Genomic DNA, 19,433 nt, shown 5'->3' with positions numbered 1-19,433 from the left:
AAGAGGAAAGGAAAATAGAGTTAGTTAATGTAGCAGACCCCTGTCAGACAGAGACAGACTGAGAGGGGAGAACAGCAGCCAGGGCCTACTGATGATACCGTGGCAGAGGGAAATCCTCCTCCAGCCTCTTTAACATTCTCAGGAACCCCTCACTGCTTCACCATGCCAGTCCCCTGCACTTTGTTCATAGTGAAGGGAATGCCCCTTCACTCAGCTTTGGTCACATTCTCTTCTTTTTTACTAAGACATTAAAATTGATATAATTATGTATTTTATTTGTAAAGGGACCATGTGCAATATTAAAGATAAAAGTTGTCATTTGATGCATTGTACCAGAGTTAGCTTAAAGCTGATGCGCAGTCCTTTGGCAGGCCTCAATTAACTCATGTCTGCAGTCTTTGTATTTAACTATCGACACTATATATTTCAAATGGGTAAGGAAATACATTTTCTAAGCATATATATTTTTAATACACTAACTGTCAGGTGTCTAGATTGGTACACCACGCCAGAGAAGTGCATGCTAGCAATCACTGCAGGTTCTGCTTATGTTATCCACTTTTTTAAAGCTCCTGTTGTTCGACTCTTTTGATGCAATAGGTGAAATTAGAGTGAAACGCCTTACTTGACCTTGAACATTTGCACAGTAAATCTTGCTTCGTCACTCCCGTGTGTTGTTACCTACGTCTGCACTGTTGCAGCCCACTCCTTGATAACCGCATAAATTATCAGTAAAGGCTCTTCTCTTTATACATGCTTAGCCGGCAGACTGTACTTATGCATGAATCTGGAGAACAATGTACATTTAATTTGGCTCTGCACTGTTTGCTATGCTTGAAGCTCCTTTTCAGAAATGTCAGATGTCTTTATTGCCATAAATAATATACATCTTGTTGAAGGATATACATTGTTCAGTTTGTTCTTGTCTTTAGCTTCTCTTGATTAAAATCTGTATGAGAGTAGTAGAAATACATTACGTGACAATTAACCAATCAGAATTTCAGAACTGACTTATATTTACTTGCAATTATGATGGACCATTGAGTTTGAAATATGCTTATAGATTTATCTGAATTATTATGTGCAACTACGTCCTGTCAAAAAGAAACTATAATATATTAATATGTCAAACTTCCTCAAGTGAAGGTCAACATTTCTTTATCATTACCTCCAATTTTTCCTACCTCTCCTTCTTTTCCAACTTTTAATTCAGGGTTTCTTTAACACATTTTAATGTGCTTTACACTCTATTGAATATCAATCAACTTTGCATTGACCCTAACTATAGCTGCTAGCCATGTCTGATTATCGCTTAATGAACTCTTTCAAGTTCAATGGACTAGTCAGTCTTGCAGGGAAAATTCATTATAATGTTTCTGATTTTTTAAAGGCTCTTTTCATGTTTAATGCACAGTGTTAAGACAGCACATGAATTGCACCTTTATTGAAACTTAGTCCCCAGTGTTAGAATGTAGAGAGTCAGCATGTGTGTATGCAGATCAAAATTTAGCATAACTTTAGAATAGTTTATTCTGCTTCTTCTTGGTTATTACACAGTGGTATTAAAATGGATCTGGAACTTTTGCAATCATCATATTTCATTGTCGGATGTTTCAGACTCAAATATACAGGGAATTCACTGGGTTTTATATTAGCACAAAAAGTAAGTGTGTTTACTGTGTTTGTCTTGTAATTTAAAGTTAACCATTACAGTATTTTTGTGTCAGAATACAAACACCCTCTCAATCTTAACTTTGTCCCTTCATCCCTCCCTTCCTTTATCCGCTCTTGTCCTCAAAGACTACCGGCCAAATGGCAGAGACTTCCAGAGCTCCACGTTGTCGGTCCCTGAGCAGGTGATGTCGTCTAACCACTGCTCTCGGTCAGCTGATATCAACCGGGCGCGGTCGCGCTCTCCCAGTGTTCCCCCACCTTCCAGGTAACTAATGCTCTGGACACTACTGTGCTGCCCCTGGATTTGTGGGTATACACAGTTAGCTCCCTGTGGATATCTTTCTCTAACAAACTGACATTAAAGGATGATGCCTTATTTTCTATGCTTTGATCCTCACGATTCTGATAGGAGTAAATTTAGTCACAGTAAAATCAGTCATCGATATGGTTGTAGGACTAAGTTGTGCTTTCCTCGCAATTCCTTCAAAATCACCCCAGTGAGATGCATTATGTCTCGCAGTTACTCTGAACGCTTCACATAAACAAGGTGCAGAACCCCCTGGCCAGTAGTGGCAGTGTGTGGTGTGTAAAGTACATGAGGGGTGATTCAGTCCGCTTCTGTCACACAGCAGAAGTCTGGACCCAGCCTTTGACCTTAGGCCTTCTCAGTACAGCTCCTCAACTAGAGTGGACCACCACAGTGTGTCCGAAGATAACTACTCACCTGACAGGTACACACACACACTCCAGCTTACACTTGTGTGCAGTGGATGCATGTGCTTACTCTGGCATGCATGAACAGATGCTGACAAGCACAAGTGGGGGCTGATGAGTTGAAGACATGCAGGGAGGTGTTTATGCACGCATACACTTATGCACGATGCCGTTTGCCTTACACTCTCTGGGGCTGACCTTGTGTCCGGGTGCTTTAACTCTTTCTTGTATTCCTGCTTGATAGAGCAACTTTCTCCATTCCTTTGAAATATTTGATTAAAATGTTTTGGTCTGATAGAGTGGAATCTCTGCCTAAATGCCTACTCCCTCCAATTTCCTCCATCATGTATACAAACAGTAGTGCTCCAAACCTCCTAAAGAGGAATGGAAATAAATGAGCATGATAAAAAGATGATGATTCTTAAAGACAAAAAGTTGTCACTTCACTTACTCATCAGAAAAGTTGTCTGACAGTTAAAATCCTACATAAATAGCAGAATTGCTTAAGACTACATTGTGTAGGAGGAGTAAATAACAATAAGGTTTTCTATCTTAGCTTCAGTAGAATAAAATTATGCAGGTAAAAAATTGGAGCCAGTGCTGCAAATGCTGCATACTGCATTTGCATGTATCTCACTATTTTTATGGAAGAGGTGGTCAAGTGGAAGTGGTCAGTTATCCTCCATCAGCACTTATTTTCTGTGAGGGTTGGAAAATGTTGCTCCAAGAGTCCAATCATAGCCTTGGCACTGCCAGGCCGCAGCTACTTTCCCCTGTCCAATTAACTTTATTTGATATTTCTGAGGCTTGGCCTAAATCAGTGTCAGACGCAGAAAATGCACTTATCTAAATTGTCTGGGACAGTGCTCACTTGAGTGTATTTCCTCTGCAATAATTAACAGTGTCCTGTTATTTATTGAAAACAGTTGAAAATGACACAGGAAATGAGTCATGGAAAATATGGAATTTCCCCAGACTAACGACAATTATAAAATGCTCCTAAAGACTTGTATAGCTTTTTGTGAGGCTGGTATTTTCTTTAAAACTCATGTCATGTTCACTGTGTTTAATGGGATGTTAAAATTGTTCCTGTTAAAGTTGAAATCTTATATAATATGCATGGTCCTAACTTGTTTCATAATCCAGGAGAAAAGGCAAGAAGCAGATTTAGGTGTGTGGACTGTGCTATTCTCTTCTGTCCTCCATAATTCTGCTGGTGTGTTCAGTGCACCACTTTTATCTGTCTGTGTGGTAAAGCTGAGGAAGACATCTCCTTACCATGCGATTTCTCAGTCTCTCTTATCTTCCTTGCCTGTTTTTCCTCTTTGAAACTGTTACATCAACCTTTCCTATAAGCTTTCTCACTCCTTTACATCCTGTTCTTTGAGAAGTCACTTCTTCTCTCTCCTCTGATTTCCTCACCTCTCCATCTGTCTGCATATATTCTGTCTATCTCCAATCCTCTCTGTCTCTCCTTTCCTTCTCCTCCTCCACTTTTTCTTCAGCGCCATCTCGAATCCATCTCTGTCTTCTCTCCTTCCTCCATGTGGTTGCAGCCATTTTCTCACCCTACCTCGAACCAGACATACTCAGCCTATTGATGATCCTCAAAAGGACCCCAGGTAGAACTTTACCTGAGCATGCATGAAGCCCATCTCTGCACCTCTACTATCTAATGCAACACCACCTCAACTCCAACCTGAACCTCTTTGTTTTTATGAGGAAATCTTTTATTTGGGTGAAGAACACATGGCACTGACACTCTGGCATGTTTTCTATCACTGTAGTGTATGCAATGTAAAAACTTATAATAGTCACATGACATTAATAACTACCCCTAACTGCATTGCACTGAGGAAGTCAACATTGTATCACATGGTTTTTGGATGCACTGAAAAAGAAACTGGTCATTGTCAGTGCCATCATTGTGGTGTTGTGTTAAAGTATATATTTCTTCTGCAAAAGATCAAATATATACAGAATGTGTATTATTTTTTAGTAGTACAATATATAGAAAAATAAGTGACTTTGAGGCCATACACCTCATCCATCTGATGTCAGCATTGCTTATTCTGTCTTTTCATTATCTCAGTCATTACCATATAAACATTCCTCTCATTACGCCCCCTAAATTTCCCATGTGAGCAAGTGTGATTTTCATCTTCTCCAACGAAAGAGTGACTGTGAAGTATGGCAATACTGAAAATGGATAAGTGTTTTGTGGTTATGAAGTTTTGTCCAGCAGAGGTGGTTTCTCCTGCAAACTTGTTGATGCATTAGGTTTATTAGTTAATCAGTTCAGTTTATATGTAATCGCTCATTTTGTGCTCAGAAAGACAACAGAGGGAATCCAAAAGCTGTACTACAAGATTTTTTTTCTTTGCAGGTCTTTTTTATGTCACTCCCTCTTCTCCTGAAAAAAAACCGTACACGCTGTGATGCTTACACTTTGTGATATTTCTTCGGCAGCCGAAACCACCGCGTGTACCCGATCTGCCGAGAGGAAGCAGTCAGGTTACTGCGTTCCACTAGGATGGCCCGTGCCTATTCTGAGGGCGCCTACTCCTCCGACTATGACTACGAGAGGTATAGACATGCACTGCCGCTGCATCTGTGCATCCGCCATCGTGTGGTCTCCTAAAGTTGTCCCTTGTCCGTTTTTATTTTATCCGTGATCCGTACATGTGATGACAGAAAATGATATCCTGACTGATATCGGTTTTTGTTAAAAAGTCATCACAGCTCTGAAGATGTTGATGTAAAGTAGTAATACACAACCTGCCTCTGTATGCTGAGGCTCAGAGCGATATGTGTTGCTGATGTCAGCTGTTTGTATTCTGGTTGTTGAGAAAAGTGCTGGCCAGCACCTGACTGTTTCTGCGTTGATGTCCTTGTATATGTACCCATGTACATTATTCCAACAGCAGTATGTTAATCAGTGGTGTGTGTGAGTTTTGATGTTGTCCTATTTTACATGCTATTTGCAGCTGCTTAATGCACACCTGTACAATGGCATCTCTGATGCATTGCTCTGGGCTGCACAGTAGCTTTGTAAATTCTGTGTTTGCCCTTTGGCTTCTTGTGTCTGGCCAGAATGGGCTGCCAGGCCCTTCCAAGCATGCTGACACCCATCCATCTTCAGGACCCACGCCAGCATTCTGGTGCACCAATAAAAAGAAAGAACTCACATGCCCCCCCAAACGCTGTAAATGACTCCACTTTTCTCCGTCTTCAATCTTCGCCTGCTGCCATCTGGCTTTCAGTCAGGAATAACGTGACGTTTGTGCCATTTCTCTCCTCTCCAGGAGAAAAAAAAGTGATGAGTCCTCAGAACCCAGCCCAAGAGCCTTAGTGACTTTATTAATGTGTCACAAAGTTTCCCTGAGGCCCAGCTTGGCTCCACTTCAGGCTCAGTCTATACCCTATATAACCATTAACAAGAACTGTCCATCTTTTCTCCCACTTTTCTTTTGTCTCAACTGACACAGTGGACAGTAGCTAGCATCCCAGTGTTTTCCACAGAGGAATAGAATAGATTTCCCTCCTCTCTTCACACAGACACAGTTTTGTCTGTACCCAGGCAGAGTAAAAGCAAAAGGGAAGGGAGAACTGGAGAGATATAAGAATAAAGAAACAGCAGCAACGTGGAAGAGGAAAAGAAGCCAAAGAAGAGCAACAGAGAGCATTAGTGGAGTTAGAGCCCTTCGGCCTGTGTCTCAGTTGAGGTGCTATCCTCCCAGAACATGAGAACATGTTTTTCCTGGCTCTGTTGTTTAAGTGCATCGCCCCAGAGTCTACTTTGAGTGGGACAAAACCTGCAGTGTATACAGGTCAGAACAGCAGCTTTTACAAGCACAGGAAACTAAGGTTTTGGATTCACTTTTAATCCAGTGATAACATCGTGGAAGAAATGCTATTCTGAAGTGCAGCGTGTGGACGTCATGGCTTTATCAATCATATCACACCAAATGACAAGTTTGATATGTAACACACATATTAATAACCTTTATATCATTAGCAATAACAGCCTCACAGTGTGAATCCCCTAATGATTATGTCGACTATCATTGTAAATTGATGAATGATTCATGCGCTACCTCAGATCACTGGCTGATGTGACTTTGTTTTGTTATCGTAGACAAAATGGGCATCTCCTCTACTGGACAATGTTTCATACTTTGAAAGGCTACAGACACTATAAGACTATGACAACATTAACTTTATTAATACATAGTCAAATGATTAAATGCCTCAAACCTTTATTTAAACATTACCAAAGATATGATTTAATATTATTCAGTCTTCTAGTGTCTGTGAGCCTTATAAGAAGCAGTTCCCACCCCGTTGTATTTTGCAGACACCAACTTGTCTAGGTATGATGGTATGATTTAGTTAATACTGTTTGTTTTATTAATCATAAAACCGCAGGCTTAAGATTGAGGAATTGAAACTTTCAAGAAGTTGTGCATGCTCTCAACCTCTGTCAAATATTTACTTCACTTTTTTAATATGTACTGTGTTCAAGTTTTATGGCAATGTTGTTTCTTCTTTTCTGGTGCTAACTTCACAATATCACAATATCAGTATATTTTCAATGATTTTCCTTGTTGAAACACCTCACCTGCTTTTTTCTCCAGCTCTCCAGATGAACAAGACTTGCCTTCCTCCTCACTGTGCCAAAAATACTTGTGAAGGCAAACAACAAATACAAACATTAGAATGCAATGTAAAGATAGACCCCACTTTCCCTCACATTTCACTCTACCTCAAACATATTGCAAATGGACACTCACCCACCACGTATAGAGCACATAGTCCCTGCCAATTCTACACAGTTATTTTACTACAGGTACCACATCACACAGGATCCACCTAGCACTCCATCCATATACCGTCCACCCTGCAAACTAAGTAATTCAGCTAGAACAGAACAATTTTGCAGCCTTGATAACATACATCCTGGATTTATGTTTTTTAATTTGAAATGTAGTTTTTAACACAAAATTTTCTCAAAGTTCTTAAAGAGCTGCTGAATAATTTCATTTTGTCAATTTAAAAGACCTTAAATGTATGTGGGTAAATTTGCTGCAAAAATAATTATGCAAATCATGTACCAGTAATTGTTATTATGGTACACCCGTTTCCAAAGCAGGCTGTAGTGGTTCAAATTCAATACAGGATGAAAATCACCTTTAAGAGACATGTTTGGTCGTAGACAGTGAAATCTGATGGTAACTAAAGCATACTTTCTAATTGCCTACTCTGAGAAAGTGTCAAGTTATGTCCATGTCACAACAAAAATTGAAGAAACAAAAAATGATTAAAAACATGCCCAACAACAGGTATGTTCTTTGAACTTGCGTACCTTGGTTTTGAGGGTGCAGCAAGTTATTTTGCCCTCCATACTGTCCACCCTGCCAGCATATTGTCCCTGCCCTGCTGGGGCCCCACTGAGTGCCTGCCTATCTCTCAATAACCTCTGTAGGAACCACGGAGCCATGGATAGACACGAGTATCACAGCAGGTCCCGCTCTGCAGACCAGCGGCCCACTATAGAGCGCCCCACTTCCCGCTCGCGCTCCACTGAACGCCCCCACGACTCTTCGCTCATGAGGTCCATGCCGTCCTTACCATCTGGGAGATCCGCCCCCCCCTCACCTGCCTTGACGAGGTGTGACCCAGATCGGAGACGCTAACCAGCTTAGCACTGAAGCAGACGGGAGTTTTAGTTGTTCACTCATTTCCCTGGGGCATAGATAGTCTAGGGGGGAGAGATACATTAAACATTAGCTTTAATATCAAAAAGTGGACTGAAAACTATTGTCGAAGGAACAATGTCAGACTGTAGCCTAGTGATTGCATTACAACTATTATAATGGTGCTAACTGGAAAATTCAAGCTAGATACTGAAGTATCAGTTAGATAGCCTAGGCTACCTAACATTGCCTAGCTTTCCTTAATAGCTTCAAATAACTTCATTTAGAAATGCTACGTAGCTTGCTGATGCTGTATGATTTGCCCTTAATAGCAACAGTATGACCAAGTCTCTTTATTATTATTTTTATTTATATTTTGACCACAGTTTGTTTTTCTTGTTAATCTACAAGTCAAGCTACTAGCCAAGAGGACTAATAGGGCTAAACCAGTTCAGACTCCGTTCCATGAGCCACCCACCCCGAGCCTGACTAACTCACAGAATGAACCAGAAAATCCACATCACTACCACCTACCTCCCACCTTCCCAATACCCTGCTTCCTTGCCTCACCTCACCTCACCCACCACCCCCTCACGACTACCCCACAACCCACTTTGTGTTTTGTCCCCAAAAGCACTGGTGCTGTATTTCTTTACACATGTCCCAGGCACGACAGTCCTGACACCGTAGACACAGTGCTGTTTTAATTTGGAACATACTGCTCATACGCTTGCGTGAGTATAGCAGTGATGGACCAACATTTTACTTTAATTTCATTACTAACATCAACTGGTGCCGTTTATCCTGTGATGGCATTCTGTTTTTTGTTTTTTTTTGTCTTGTGTTGAAGCCTTTTGGGGACAGTCTGAACGCATGGTCGCACTGGTCTGCTGTTTCTGCATTGAACTCTTCTCTCCTTCAGCTTGATGAGTCGACTGTACATGCGATTCACAACTGGCATCTTTTATTGCAGCTCAGCTCCCTACAGTTAACGTATCCCTCCACTCCCATGCCATGTGCCAAACATCATTACTGTCTGCATTGGTTTTGTATATGGAGATACAGATTAAAGCATATAATAATCAGAATGAATACATTTAAATAGGTTAAACATTGTCAAACTGTAAACTGTTTGCAAGGATTTTTAAAACCCCTATTAGCAACCTCACAGTGCTAAAAGTGACAGCTGCTAAATTAAACAGATACTACGGTCTCTCAGCTGTGCACTGTGACGATTGCTGTCATCGAATAACTTCATTAGAGGCTGGTAAATATGACAAATTATTATAAATAATAACTTCTTAAACTGATCCTACATTATTGAATGAATCCTGTATCAGTCTGATATACATATATTTTATCATTAGCTTTACTTTTTTATTCTTTAAGCTTTGTTTTCTGAAATCAAACAGATGGCTGTTCTTTTTTTCTTTTGGAAAATTATGTTCCTCACATTGTAATGTGGGTGCAACATGGCCTGGCCCTGCATCTGCCATCAGGTCTTGTTCTCTTTGGTGCCTCACTTCATTGTCAACTATTTTTTGTCATATAGGGCGCATCCTCGTAGTGGATCGGTCCAGACCAGTCCCTCCAGTACCCCCATGTCCAATAGACGAGGACGACAACTTCCCCAGCTTCCACCCTCGGGGAAAGACAGAAGTAAGTCACCTGTTTTTTTTTTAGTATCACAGGGTCAAGAGACTTAAAGGCACGGGGACTCTCTATGTGCTTCTGTGCTGTACCTTATAATGATGTAGTATATATTTGGTGCCCCTGCTGATTGGGGTGGAGGAAGAGCTATGGAGGAGCTTTGGTTTCAAAGCTGATTACGGACTCTCATCCTAAGTTTTGACTGAGAAAGGAGAGTTACTGATTGGCTGTTGAAATCTTTTACTGTAAGTTATAGATCATATCAAATATGCAAGGATTTTTATTTGCGGATTTATGTTTCATCGGTGTTTACTTTTGCCTTCCATCCATAACATCTCTACTCGGTTCCTTTTCCATTTCTCTCTCAGAAGATGGAGACGAAGGAACAGAGCCTTGTGAAGGTCTGTACCTGAATGTTTGGGTTTAGTCTTTCAGACTGGGAATGCTGGTTGATCAGCCCCTTGCTCTGAAGGCCAAAACCCTGCCTGCAACAGCGGGTGGCTGGGTTCACTGGATGCTAAGCTGACTTTCTGCTTAACGAACCCTTCCTCTGTTGTGGCTGTGTTTCAGTTTAGATGTGTCGTCATGTTGTACTTACCCTGGCCTGTTTGGACCCTAGATTGTACAGATGTTCTTTTCAACCGTATCCTCCTGTATTCCGTGTGTTGAGTTTTACTCACTTTGCTTTAGCTTCCTGAACTGCTGAGATACTTCACCTAAGCTATAAAAATGCTTTACTCTGTGTATCTATTAAACAGGGTTAACTCAAGACTTTGAGCTGTGATTAAGGCACAATAGTTTGAACGTCCTCACAACTAGAAAGCTACATTTGAAGTCACATTTGTTCCTCAGCACTCCTTTGACAAATGTTATGTGTTGTAGTGACTTCTCGCTTGTACTTTACAAGAACCGTGATGAAAGCAGTGATTATTTTACCCGTGTATTTGAATCAAACGCAGTGAAAAACAAAGACTGTTGCAGCTTTGCAGTGATTTGAGAGAATGACTGGCACAAAGATAGAAAGAGGGCAAAAAGCTCCACCAGTTCCTGAGAACTTGTCAAAGCACACACAGAGCTGTTTCATCATTGTCAGAGTCCATGAGGGCTTTCCCTGTCTTCTGTACAGCTGCCAACCAGCCTCTCTCTCCATCTTCCTCACTCTCTCCTTTGCTCTTTCTCTCTCAGTCCCACCTCTCTCTGTATCTGTGCCATCTTTTTATCACTTTCTCTGTCTGGACCTCTCTGTCGTCTCTTTGTGTCGCCTTTTCATCTTTATTCTTGCCCTAATCTCTCGTTCTACTTTTTCTCTCTGTCAGGTAGTCTATCTGACTTCTTTCTCTCTCCTCCTTTCTTTCTTGATATTTGTGTCTCTTTCTCTCACTTTACCTTTCAGGTCATTGGCACTCAGTGGGCAGTGTGGGGAGGTATTGATCTGACCTTGTGCTGTAGCTCCCACAGAGCTGTATGGCACTCAGCTTATGTAATGCAAACGTCTGTGTGTGTGTGTGTGTGTGAGTGTGTGTGTGTGTGTGTGTGCGTGTTTGTAGCTTTTTATTGCCTGAAACCATATTATTGCCCCTTGCTGAGAGGGAGAAAAGCACAGAGAAGTGCTGGACTGTTGATAAACCTGCTCGTGTTTGGTCTCATGACTGTGCTTTGTTTATTCATACATTTAACGTGCACACAACTAATTGTATTGAATGTTTATGTGTGAAACATGTAATGGGGGATCAGGGGAAGAACTCAGGGCACCCGATTCCCAAAATGGTCGTCCAGGTGTGTATATTCCTTCAGAAACAGTCTTTCAAACCGTCCTGAAGCTGCGATTTTTTTTCTCCTTTTTCTTGCAATATGATGCTCTTGTTTCCTTTCTTCAAAAAACTGTTAACTGTTAATGAGGAGTTAAAAAATAATAATGCCAGGATGAGAGCTAGTTGATGCAAGTAGTGTATAGTACAGGTTGATGTACAGTACATTCATCCACAGGCTTGAATGAACAGCCAGACTGTTGGCAGAAAGTGGAGTTCCCCACAGTTTCCACTTCCTACTTTCCCATCTGTTTATGTGGCATGCTTCTGTCCTTTGACTGCGGGTTGCTACCATACATCACTGCCATTGCTGTAGTGCCGACTGACTCAGTGGATACTCAGTCTTAGGTCTCTAAAAAGCCACACCTGTGTTTATAAATATTTAAAAAATATTGTGCTCTCAGTGATTTTCTGCTGGCCAAATACTGCTGTGAGAGAGTTGTGTGTTGTATTATGAGAATAGTAGCAAAAGCATTGTGCAATTAGCCACACATTTTATAATATTTTTACACAAGAGTTCATAGCCTTTCGTATTCTAACAATATTCAGTATCTTGAGATAGCGGCGTGTTTGTGTGTGGAATCTTTGAGTTGCCATATAATTGTGACTTACAGAACCAATATAAGGGTTCAGAGCTCTAACGTTTCATGAGCCTCCATCTTTCTCTCTACCAGCAGCAGACTGTGAGGAAAAACCACAAGGCCCCCCGGTAAATGGGAGGAAAGGCAAGTCCTCTGAACAGTGTGATGGTGTGACTTTGCTGTGTGGGCGCTCTCGCTAAACACAAGTTCTTCATGTGTAACTGAAGAACTTCCTTCTTATTTTCTGTAGCGCGCACACACACACACACACACACACACACACACACACACAAATAGTCCCTTTTCAGTTCACTCTTAGTCTAACATTCATCTATTATATGCACTGATTGTTGTTCATTTCTATTGAGTTGATTTGGAATTATCAGATGAAACTGTTGTATGTAGCTAGAGCTGATGTTGTTGTGCACAGAATGCTGTTGTTGGGATTGTCCTCCTCTGGCAGAGTTCTCTATTTCCATTTTGAAATCACCAATCACTTTAATTAGACATGGATTATTTAACACCATCTCAAGACTGGCAGTTATACATAACTCATGTTCACTGCAGTTCTTTGCAATTTTCTGCCAAAACTAGAAGAATTATTAAAAAAAAATTTCTTATCTAAACAAATGATTATAGTTTAAGATGTCCACATGTTTTTGCATTGTAAAAGTACTGCAAACTATAATCCTGTATTTTGTAGAAGCCGACTGTTACCCCTGTTGGCCAGCAGATGGAGCAAAGTTCATTATCTTTGATAAGGAGCTGTCCATGTTTTCAGTGCTGAAGTGGCAAAGAGGTCTTTTTCTATCTTGCCAGTCCTTACCACTGGGCACTGCCGCAAATATGCATAATAAATTCAATAAGTAAGCAGTGTGTTAATAGGATATTAGACAAAAAATTATATTTTTAACACATTAATGATCTGACAAGCAATTCTTTTGATAATCCTGAAGAATCCTGTAGTGTGGAAAAATGAGTGTATGTGTGTGTACGTGTGTGTGTGTGTGTGTGTGTGTGTGTGTGTGTGTGTGTGTGTGTGTGTGTGTGTGTGTGTGTGTGTGTGCGTGCGTGCGTGTCTTGCTATAGAAGTGACATGGGAGGACCAGCAGCGAGGGCTGAATGGCTCTTTGTCTGATGGAGGGACACAGCCACACCCCTCCCTTACAGGTCTGTTGGTCTGGGTGTGAATTTTTGACACTTATTTTTCACTTTGATAGGGTATTAGACTTATTCACAATCAATCGTATAAGTCCATGAACAGTAAGCAGCAGATTTAATTTATTTGTCCTGACATTTGTTACAACAACAAAAAAGGATATACTACCCCCTGATGGTGAGACCCGTCATCACTAAATGTAAATAGCAAAGATTTTACAGAATGTGCCATCCAACACCCAAAGAAATGCTACTTAAGGTCCATGTTGTCAAGGCTGTAAGAAGAAGTGTATATAAGATATTGTGAGAAATCAGTCACACCGTAGTGTTTTAATCATGTGCCATTTGTACTCGAGCAAAGCACTGAATCAGCAGTGAAAGGCATTCGTCTGTTCACTGATCATTTCACTTGGATAAAAAATAAACAGATGATGGTTATAATAATTTGGTCAAATCTTAATAAAACTCAATTTGTAAATTGAAACATTTTCGACTTAAAACTTTCCCAAATTTGAATGTAAATTCTTTCTTATTCATGGACTTATATAAAAGTATGCACCTTCAAAAGTCTAAATAATACTCTACCAAAGAGATTTGCCCTTGAAAAGTTTCCCTGCTTTTCTAACAGTTTGAGTTGACTCGTAACAGCCTCACCAAAGCCAGACTTGGACAATGTTCAGTAGAAGCTGGTTGTTAGAAAGATGTTTTCAAAATACAAAACAAAACAAGTGATAAAAATGCAAATAAAAGAGGGCTTTTGTTAAATATTTCCTGGAGCGTGCGAGCAGGATAGTTTTAAGTGACGTGAGGTTGTCCAGGTCAGCCTCTGGATGGCGTCCTTCTGTTTGTCTGTCCCTTCCTCTTTGGCGTGGGTTTGCAGTGCAGCATGGAGCTGGTGTTTCTGTCGTCACTCTGATCTCTTCATCATCACAAAGAGCTTGAAAACTGATCCATTTCATTACACTTACAAAAGACCTACATATATTCTGTTTGTGTCTTGACCCAGTGTCTTACTTTTTCCAAATTGACTGTAAATAAGTTTGATTAAGTGCTGTCACCCATTGATCATAGCGGGAACATGTGAAATGTGTTGCTAAGGTAATGGCACCAGCAGTGTCTTGAGGAGCTGTGCATGCTCTAAATGGCTTAATATGCTTCCATGGAAACACATCTTCGCCTCCATATGAATTAAGCCGCAATTACGTTCACCTGTTATGTCATTAGCTGATATGTTATATAAAAAGGATCTAATTAGATTTGTTTTCTGTAGATGCAACTTAATTTAAACAGTATCACCATTTAAAAAAGGCAGATAAAAAACAACAGAAACAGTATCTGCAGCTACTTTTGATGCATTTATATATAATTTGTTTACCGTGTGACACAGGGACATTAAAAGCTTTGACTCCTCACCATTCTCACAGTTTTTTTTCTGATGAGTTTGTTGCTGTAGAGTTGTTCTGAATATGTCCCATGTAGTCTGGTGTATGGGCTAACAATGTGAGCTCAGTGCATCTCCAGTTGGTGTCCAGGGGATCAGTCATGGCTATAAAGTCTTTGCCTTAGAGTGAAGCTCTAAGGTGCCGTCAACAGTCAGTCTCTGACTTTGTTAGTCCCTCCCTTGACTTGTTTGATATTCGACCTCTCTTTAAACTCCATGGTTCTCTCTTGATCTCTTTGTTTTCATCTCTGGATATTTTTCCAACCATTATTTATCCTGGAAAGGCTGACGGAGCACGAACACATTCGTGTAAGTTTCAAAGTGGGAGCTATCTCAAGGCCGGTGAAGGCTCCTCAACAGTAAATGTGTATAAGAGAGTGATCACACCACTTGCTACCACTTACTGTTCACTATATTTTTTGTTACACAAGCCAATTACTCTGTGCTCTGTAACAAGAACATGTAATGACAACAACATAATCTTTGGACTTTCAACAGAAAAGATACACCAAGGACTGAAATATAAGCAAATAAAGTAAATGATCTTAGAAAAAAATGTCCAATAGCTTTGTGCATGTGGCACAGTTGTTTTTGAAATGGTTTTATAGAAACCGGGTTAGATAGTCTGCGTCATATACTTATGTGATAAATTGTGTGTTAAATGCATGTGTATTATTTATCAATCAAAAGTGAAAGCAATCGGTAGCGAAGATTAAGAGTGAAGAATTTAACCTGCAAGGAATTTACCTGTAAATCCAAGTAGTGGTGATTGCTTTTAGTACTTTGTACTGATTACAGATTATTTTTTTTAGATTGAAGCAGAATAGTTTTTATGTCATTTGATAAAAACCTGGCCTTCTCAGAATAAACTATCTTATTTCTTCTGCTTTTTGGTGCACCTTTAATCGCGTAACACATACATATATTGTGTGTCATGTTTGGTATAAAGCTGTGCTGTCTTGTAATCCCATGTGGAGTTGGGCCAAATGTTTAGCATGAAACAGATATAAAGCAAACTCTATTTAAATAACAAAACTTTTTATTGGGCTCCACCTTGAACTCTTACGTGCAGGCATTTTCTGTGAAGTTGTTGGTAACATCTGCTCGTTATGTTACCAGCCCATCATCTTTCACAACATTTGTAATTTTTTGTAACAGTATTTTGGTTGGGTCTGCAGTCGGGGCCTGTACTCTTGGAATCATTTTTCATTCAGAGGCTGTTGGGTTAAATGTAATATACCATACCGACCAAAGAGGGACTTGTTCTAGTTTTTCACTCCCATCTCTGTCTTAATATATCACTCTCTTATCCTGATGACCTACATGATGCGGCTAAAGTAAGGGGGGAAAATTCACTTGCGCTCTATATTATCATTTGACTCTCTAATGAGATGATGTTAGCTGCCACAAAGAGATGAAAACTGGTGAGGCAGATGTCTCACATTGTGTTTTTATTCATGTGACACTTCATTATTCACTCTAATGTAGTACTAATTGAGCCAAATGCAAATTCTGTGCAAGGGGATATGATATTTAAGTGTGATTGGAGTGGGCTTCTTTTGCCCTCCCAGCTGTCACTGTTGGTTTTGTCAGGTTCAGCTACAGGGTGGAGGTTAGGAAGGTTGGAGGACAGAACTGTGGACAGAGGGGGGCATCCTTACTCTGAGAGGGGGGCTAGAGTTTAGCCCAATGTTGAACCCCAATCTAATGTGGATCCACAAGTCGAGGCTTGAACACGATGAAGAAACATATGGAGGTATATTGACAGCAGACGAGGAAATTAAAGCACAGCTAATCTTTGGAAAGAAAGACAAATGAAACAAAATCTTCCTCAGAATATTTCCGGGTCTTCGCAGGCTGAGCGGAAGGAAAGATGGATGTTAATAATAGGAAGACGGAGGAAATATGTAATTGGAAGCAACAAAGATGCCTGAAAGCAAGCAGTTGATGTTGTTGCATAACCGTCTTTCAGAAAGACACTGTGATGCCTGTGTGTGTGTGTTGGTGTGTATGCATATGAAGTTCACTCTTGCACTTTACTAAGGTTATGTCGATATTTTTAAGGTTCACAATCTTTGCTGAAAATCTTTAGGGTAGTTGGCTCTCTCTTTTGTGTGCCTGCTGCGCTGTGCTTTTAGTTTGTGTTGTTTTTGTGTTTCTTTTCTTTCTTTCACGTTATTTTTCCAGGCTGTCTTCCCACAGTAGCCTCATGCAGACTCAAGTGACATCCACTTCTCCTTTTACCCTCCTTTCCTCTCCTCCCTCTCCCTACCTTTCCTCAGATGTCGAGAGTTTCCATCTGGTCCGGGACTTTAACATCTCTTTACAGTTTCAGCTCTTTTTCCTTTAAAGCACAGAACCTCACCTTCCCAACCTTCCCCCCTTTCTAATTTCTAATAACTAAACTCTAAGCATCTACCTCAGCCTGTCCTGGCCTCGCACCCTCTTGCTCTTTTTTGACTTTTCACTGTGCCCATGGTGGAGTTTGTGTGTTCTTGGTGTACTCTATGATTTTGTTTATGTGTTCTGTGCTCGTTGTTTCGTCATTGTCGTGTCGTACTGTTGTTGTGTTGTGTCCCTCCCTCCCCACCTGCCTCCCACCTGACCCTTCATCCTCTTCCTCCTTACTCTGACCCTTCAAACCTGGCATACTCGGTGATCACGGTGATTGAGTGGCCCTCCCTCTTTTTCTTCCTCTTCTACTCTGTCTCCCCCCAAACCCTTCGTGCATCCTCTCACATCCATCTTCCTCTCCTCTGTCTGTGTCTGTCCATTCTGTGATGTGATCCCAGAAGACACGGACTCACCAAGTTGGACGAACTCAGGTCTGTCCCTTCTTCTTCTTCACCACCTTCTGTCTTATCTGACTTCTTCTTCTCTTTCTATTCACTCTGTACTGTACATCTTCCTGGCTTGCCCTCCCCCACCCACCTTCCCGTCGTTCATTTCAGTCGTCTTTTATTTTCTCACTTTGCTGGCCTAGACGATGCTTCCAGCTTGCTTTTCATTTTGCACTCTTTATAGTTTGTGCTCCGTCAGAATGTGTATGCTTACAGTTCATAGAAGCATGGTCAAAGTCACACCACTGTGGTTTCCCTACAGTAGGTCTTGAAAGAAGACATGTTATTATTTTCTACCTAGAACAAACTTGTCAGTGTTTAACAGCAGAGTACCATATTTGGATTACTCTCTCTGTGGACACATTAAACATTTCCCTAAATTAATTTTGTAGCTTATAAGACAACATTTTAAAAATGTAATTTATGATTTAATATGTATTTGATAACCACTACTTAATATGTGCTTTGAAATTAAACATTGACTTTGAGGTTGATTAGCTGACATTCAGGTCATGTGGTCAGTTTTACAGATACTCTCCAATTCTTAAGGGCACTTCTTGGAGTCATGTAGTCACTTGGATGTTTCCAGGCAACCAGCAGAGACTCTATGACGTCTCTGTAAAGAAAAATAAACTTTAACATGTTTATTAGTGAGCTTTACAAGTGCAGGTTGGAGGATTCTGTTACCTTTGGAAATAACCATGTGTGCTTTTTCCCTGTTATCTGGCTTAATGCTAAGCTAAGCTAAGCTAACCAGCTGCTAACTCCAACATGTTTAACAAACGGACATAAAAGTTTAATTAACTCATCAAACTTTTGGCAAGACAATTAATGAGCATATTTCCCAAAATGTCAAACCAGTCCTTGACTTTATGATATCTCTCCACACTAAAGATTGGGGGTGTATGTATATATGCAAGAAATTCCTACACTATTCATCCGATATGTTTTGTCAAATTACAGTGAAGCTAATCGTTGCAAATATAACCTCATTGCCAATGTTGAATTTCAAATAAAGTGATCTCGAAGACAAAGTCATCATAACAAACAATGTGCAGACATATTCTGACTGCAATGTGACTTTTAAAGCAGCAAAACTACAAGGCTTGCTCATATTGTTTGACATATCAAGCAGATCGTGTAATGCATCTGCAAAAACCATTAACATGTCATTAAGAGAAAACTAAAGAATTGGGCATATGATGCAACTTAAGCAGTGTGGTGACACGAAACAATCAACATGTGTGTGCGCGCGCGCGCATGTGTGTGTCTGTTCGTTAAGCTGAAACATACTGTATGTGTGCATGGCAATTGTGCTTTTCCATTCACCCTTACGTGATCATTGCTCTCATATGACACAAAAGCAGAGAAAGAGTGCAAGTGGAGAGAATGGATGCAGGAAAGTTGTTAGTCTGTGGCAATTGCAATTTGATGTTATAAAGAAAAACACCTGTAGCAGTTTAAACAAAAAATATTTATTGTGAAGGCTTAATTGTTGTTTTTTTCCTTTTTAGTTACAGAAAATGAGCGTAGGTCTTAAGCACTGGCATAATTACCTTCACAGAACAAGGTTTGAAGGTTTGCTTGTGCTTTGCTTTCACAAGCTCAGCAATACGAAACAAATTACAGTGATTCATTAAATTTAGGAGGAGATGAGATGGACAAACAGGATGATGATGATGATGGTTTTCTTTTAAGGATTTGTGGTCACAAGTATCGTTTGAGGTGGTAATTTTAGTGATCTCTAGTATTTGTATCCAAAGCTTCTGTACTATCTTGTAGGAATTAGTAAATTGTGTTATTTGACTTTGCTCAGCCCATTTAAAGAAACAGCTTACGACTGGAATCGTGACAACTGATCAAATGCAGCA

At 40.3% G+C, this 19,433-nt stretch overlaps 1 protein-coding gene across 26 annotated transcripts in view; it reads left to right on the top strand.

The window, feature by feature from the left end:
• The window catches only part of rims2a (regulating synaptic membrane exocytosis 2a), a 143,123-nt gene that overhangs the window by 93,471 nt on the left and 30,219 nt on the right, over positions 1-19,433 (top strand). For 11 of the 26 annotated variants that reach the window (XM_069655882.1, XM_069655871.1, XM_069655870.1 and 8 more), the window contains 6 exons: positions 1,801-1,939; positions 2,304-2,405; positions 4,858-4,974; positions 7,874-8,059; positions 9,637-9,743; positions 17,515-17,547. In XM_069655882.1, coding sequence (XP_069511983.1) covers positions 1,801-1,939; positions 2,304-2,405; positions 4,858-4,974; positions 7,874-8,059; positions 9,637-9,743; positions 17,515-17,547 — 684 coding nt within the window. The remainder of the gene's footprint in view (positions 1-1,800; positions 1,940-2,303; positions 2,406-4,857; positions 4,975-7,873; positions 8,060-9,636; positions 9,744-17,514; positions 17,548-19,433) is intronic. The other 15 variants (XM_069655891.1, XM_069655889.1, XM_069655898.1 and 12 more) reach the window with 6 other exon arrangements.

Source organism: Semicossyphus pulcher, unplaced genomic scaffold, assembly GCF_022749685.1.
Source record: "Semicossyphus pulcher isolate SPU_LCO1_2020_fin unplaced genomic scaffold, fSemPul1.0.p SCAF_9, whole genome shotgun sequence".
Taxonomy (NCBI): Eukaryota; Metazoa; Chordata; class Actinopteri; order Labriformes; family Labridae; genus Semicossyphus; species Semicossyphus pulcher.
The sequence above is the reverse complement of the archived record's forward strand: the minus strand, read 5'-3'. Positions and strand labels throughout refer to the sequence as shown.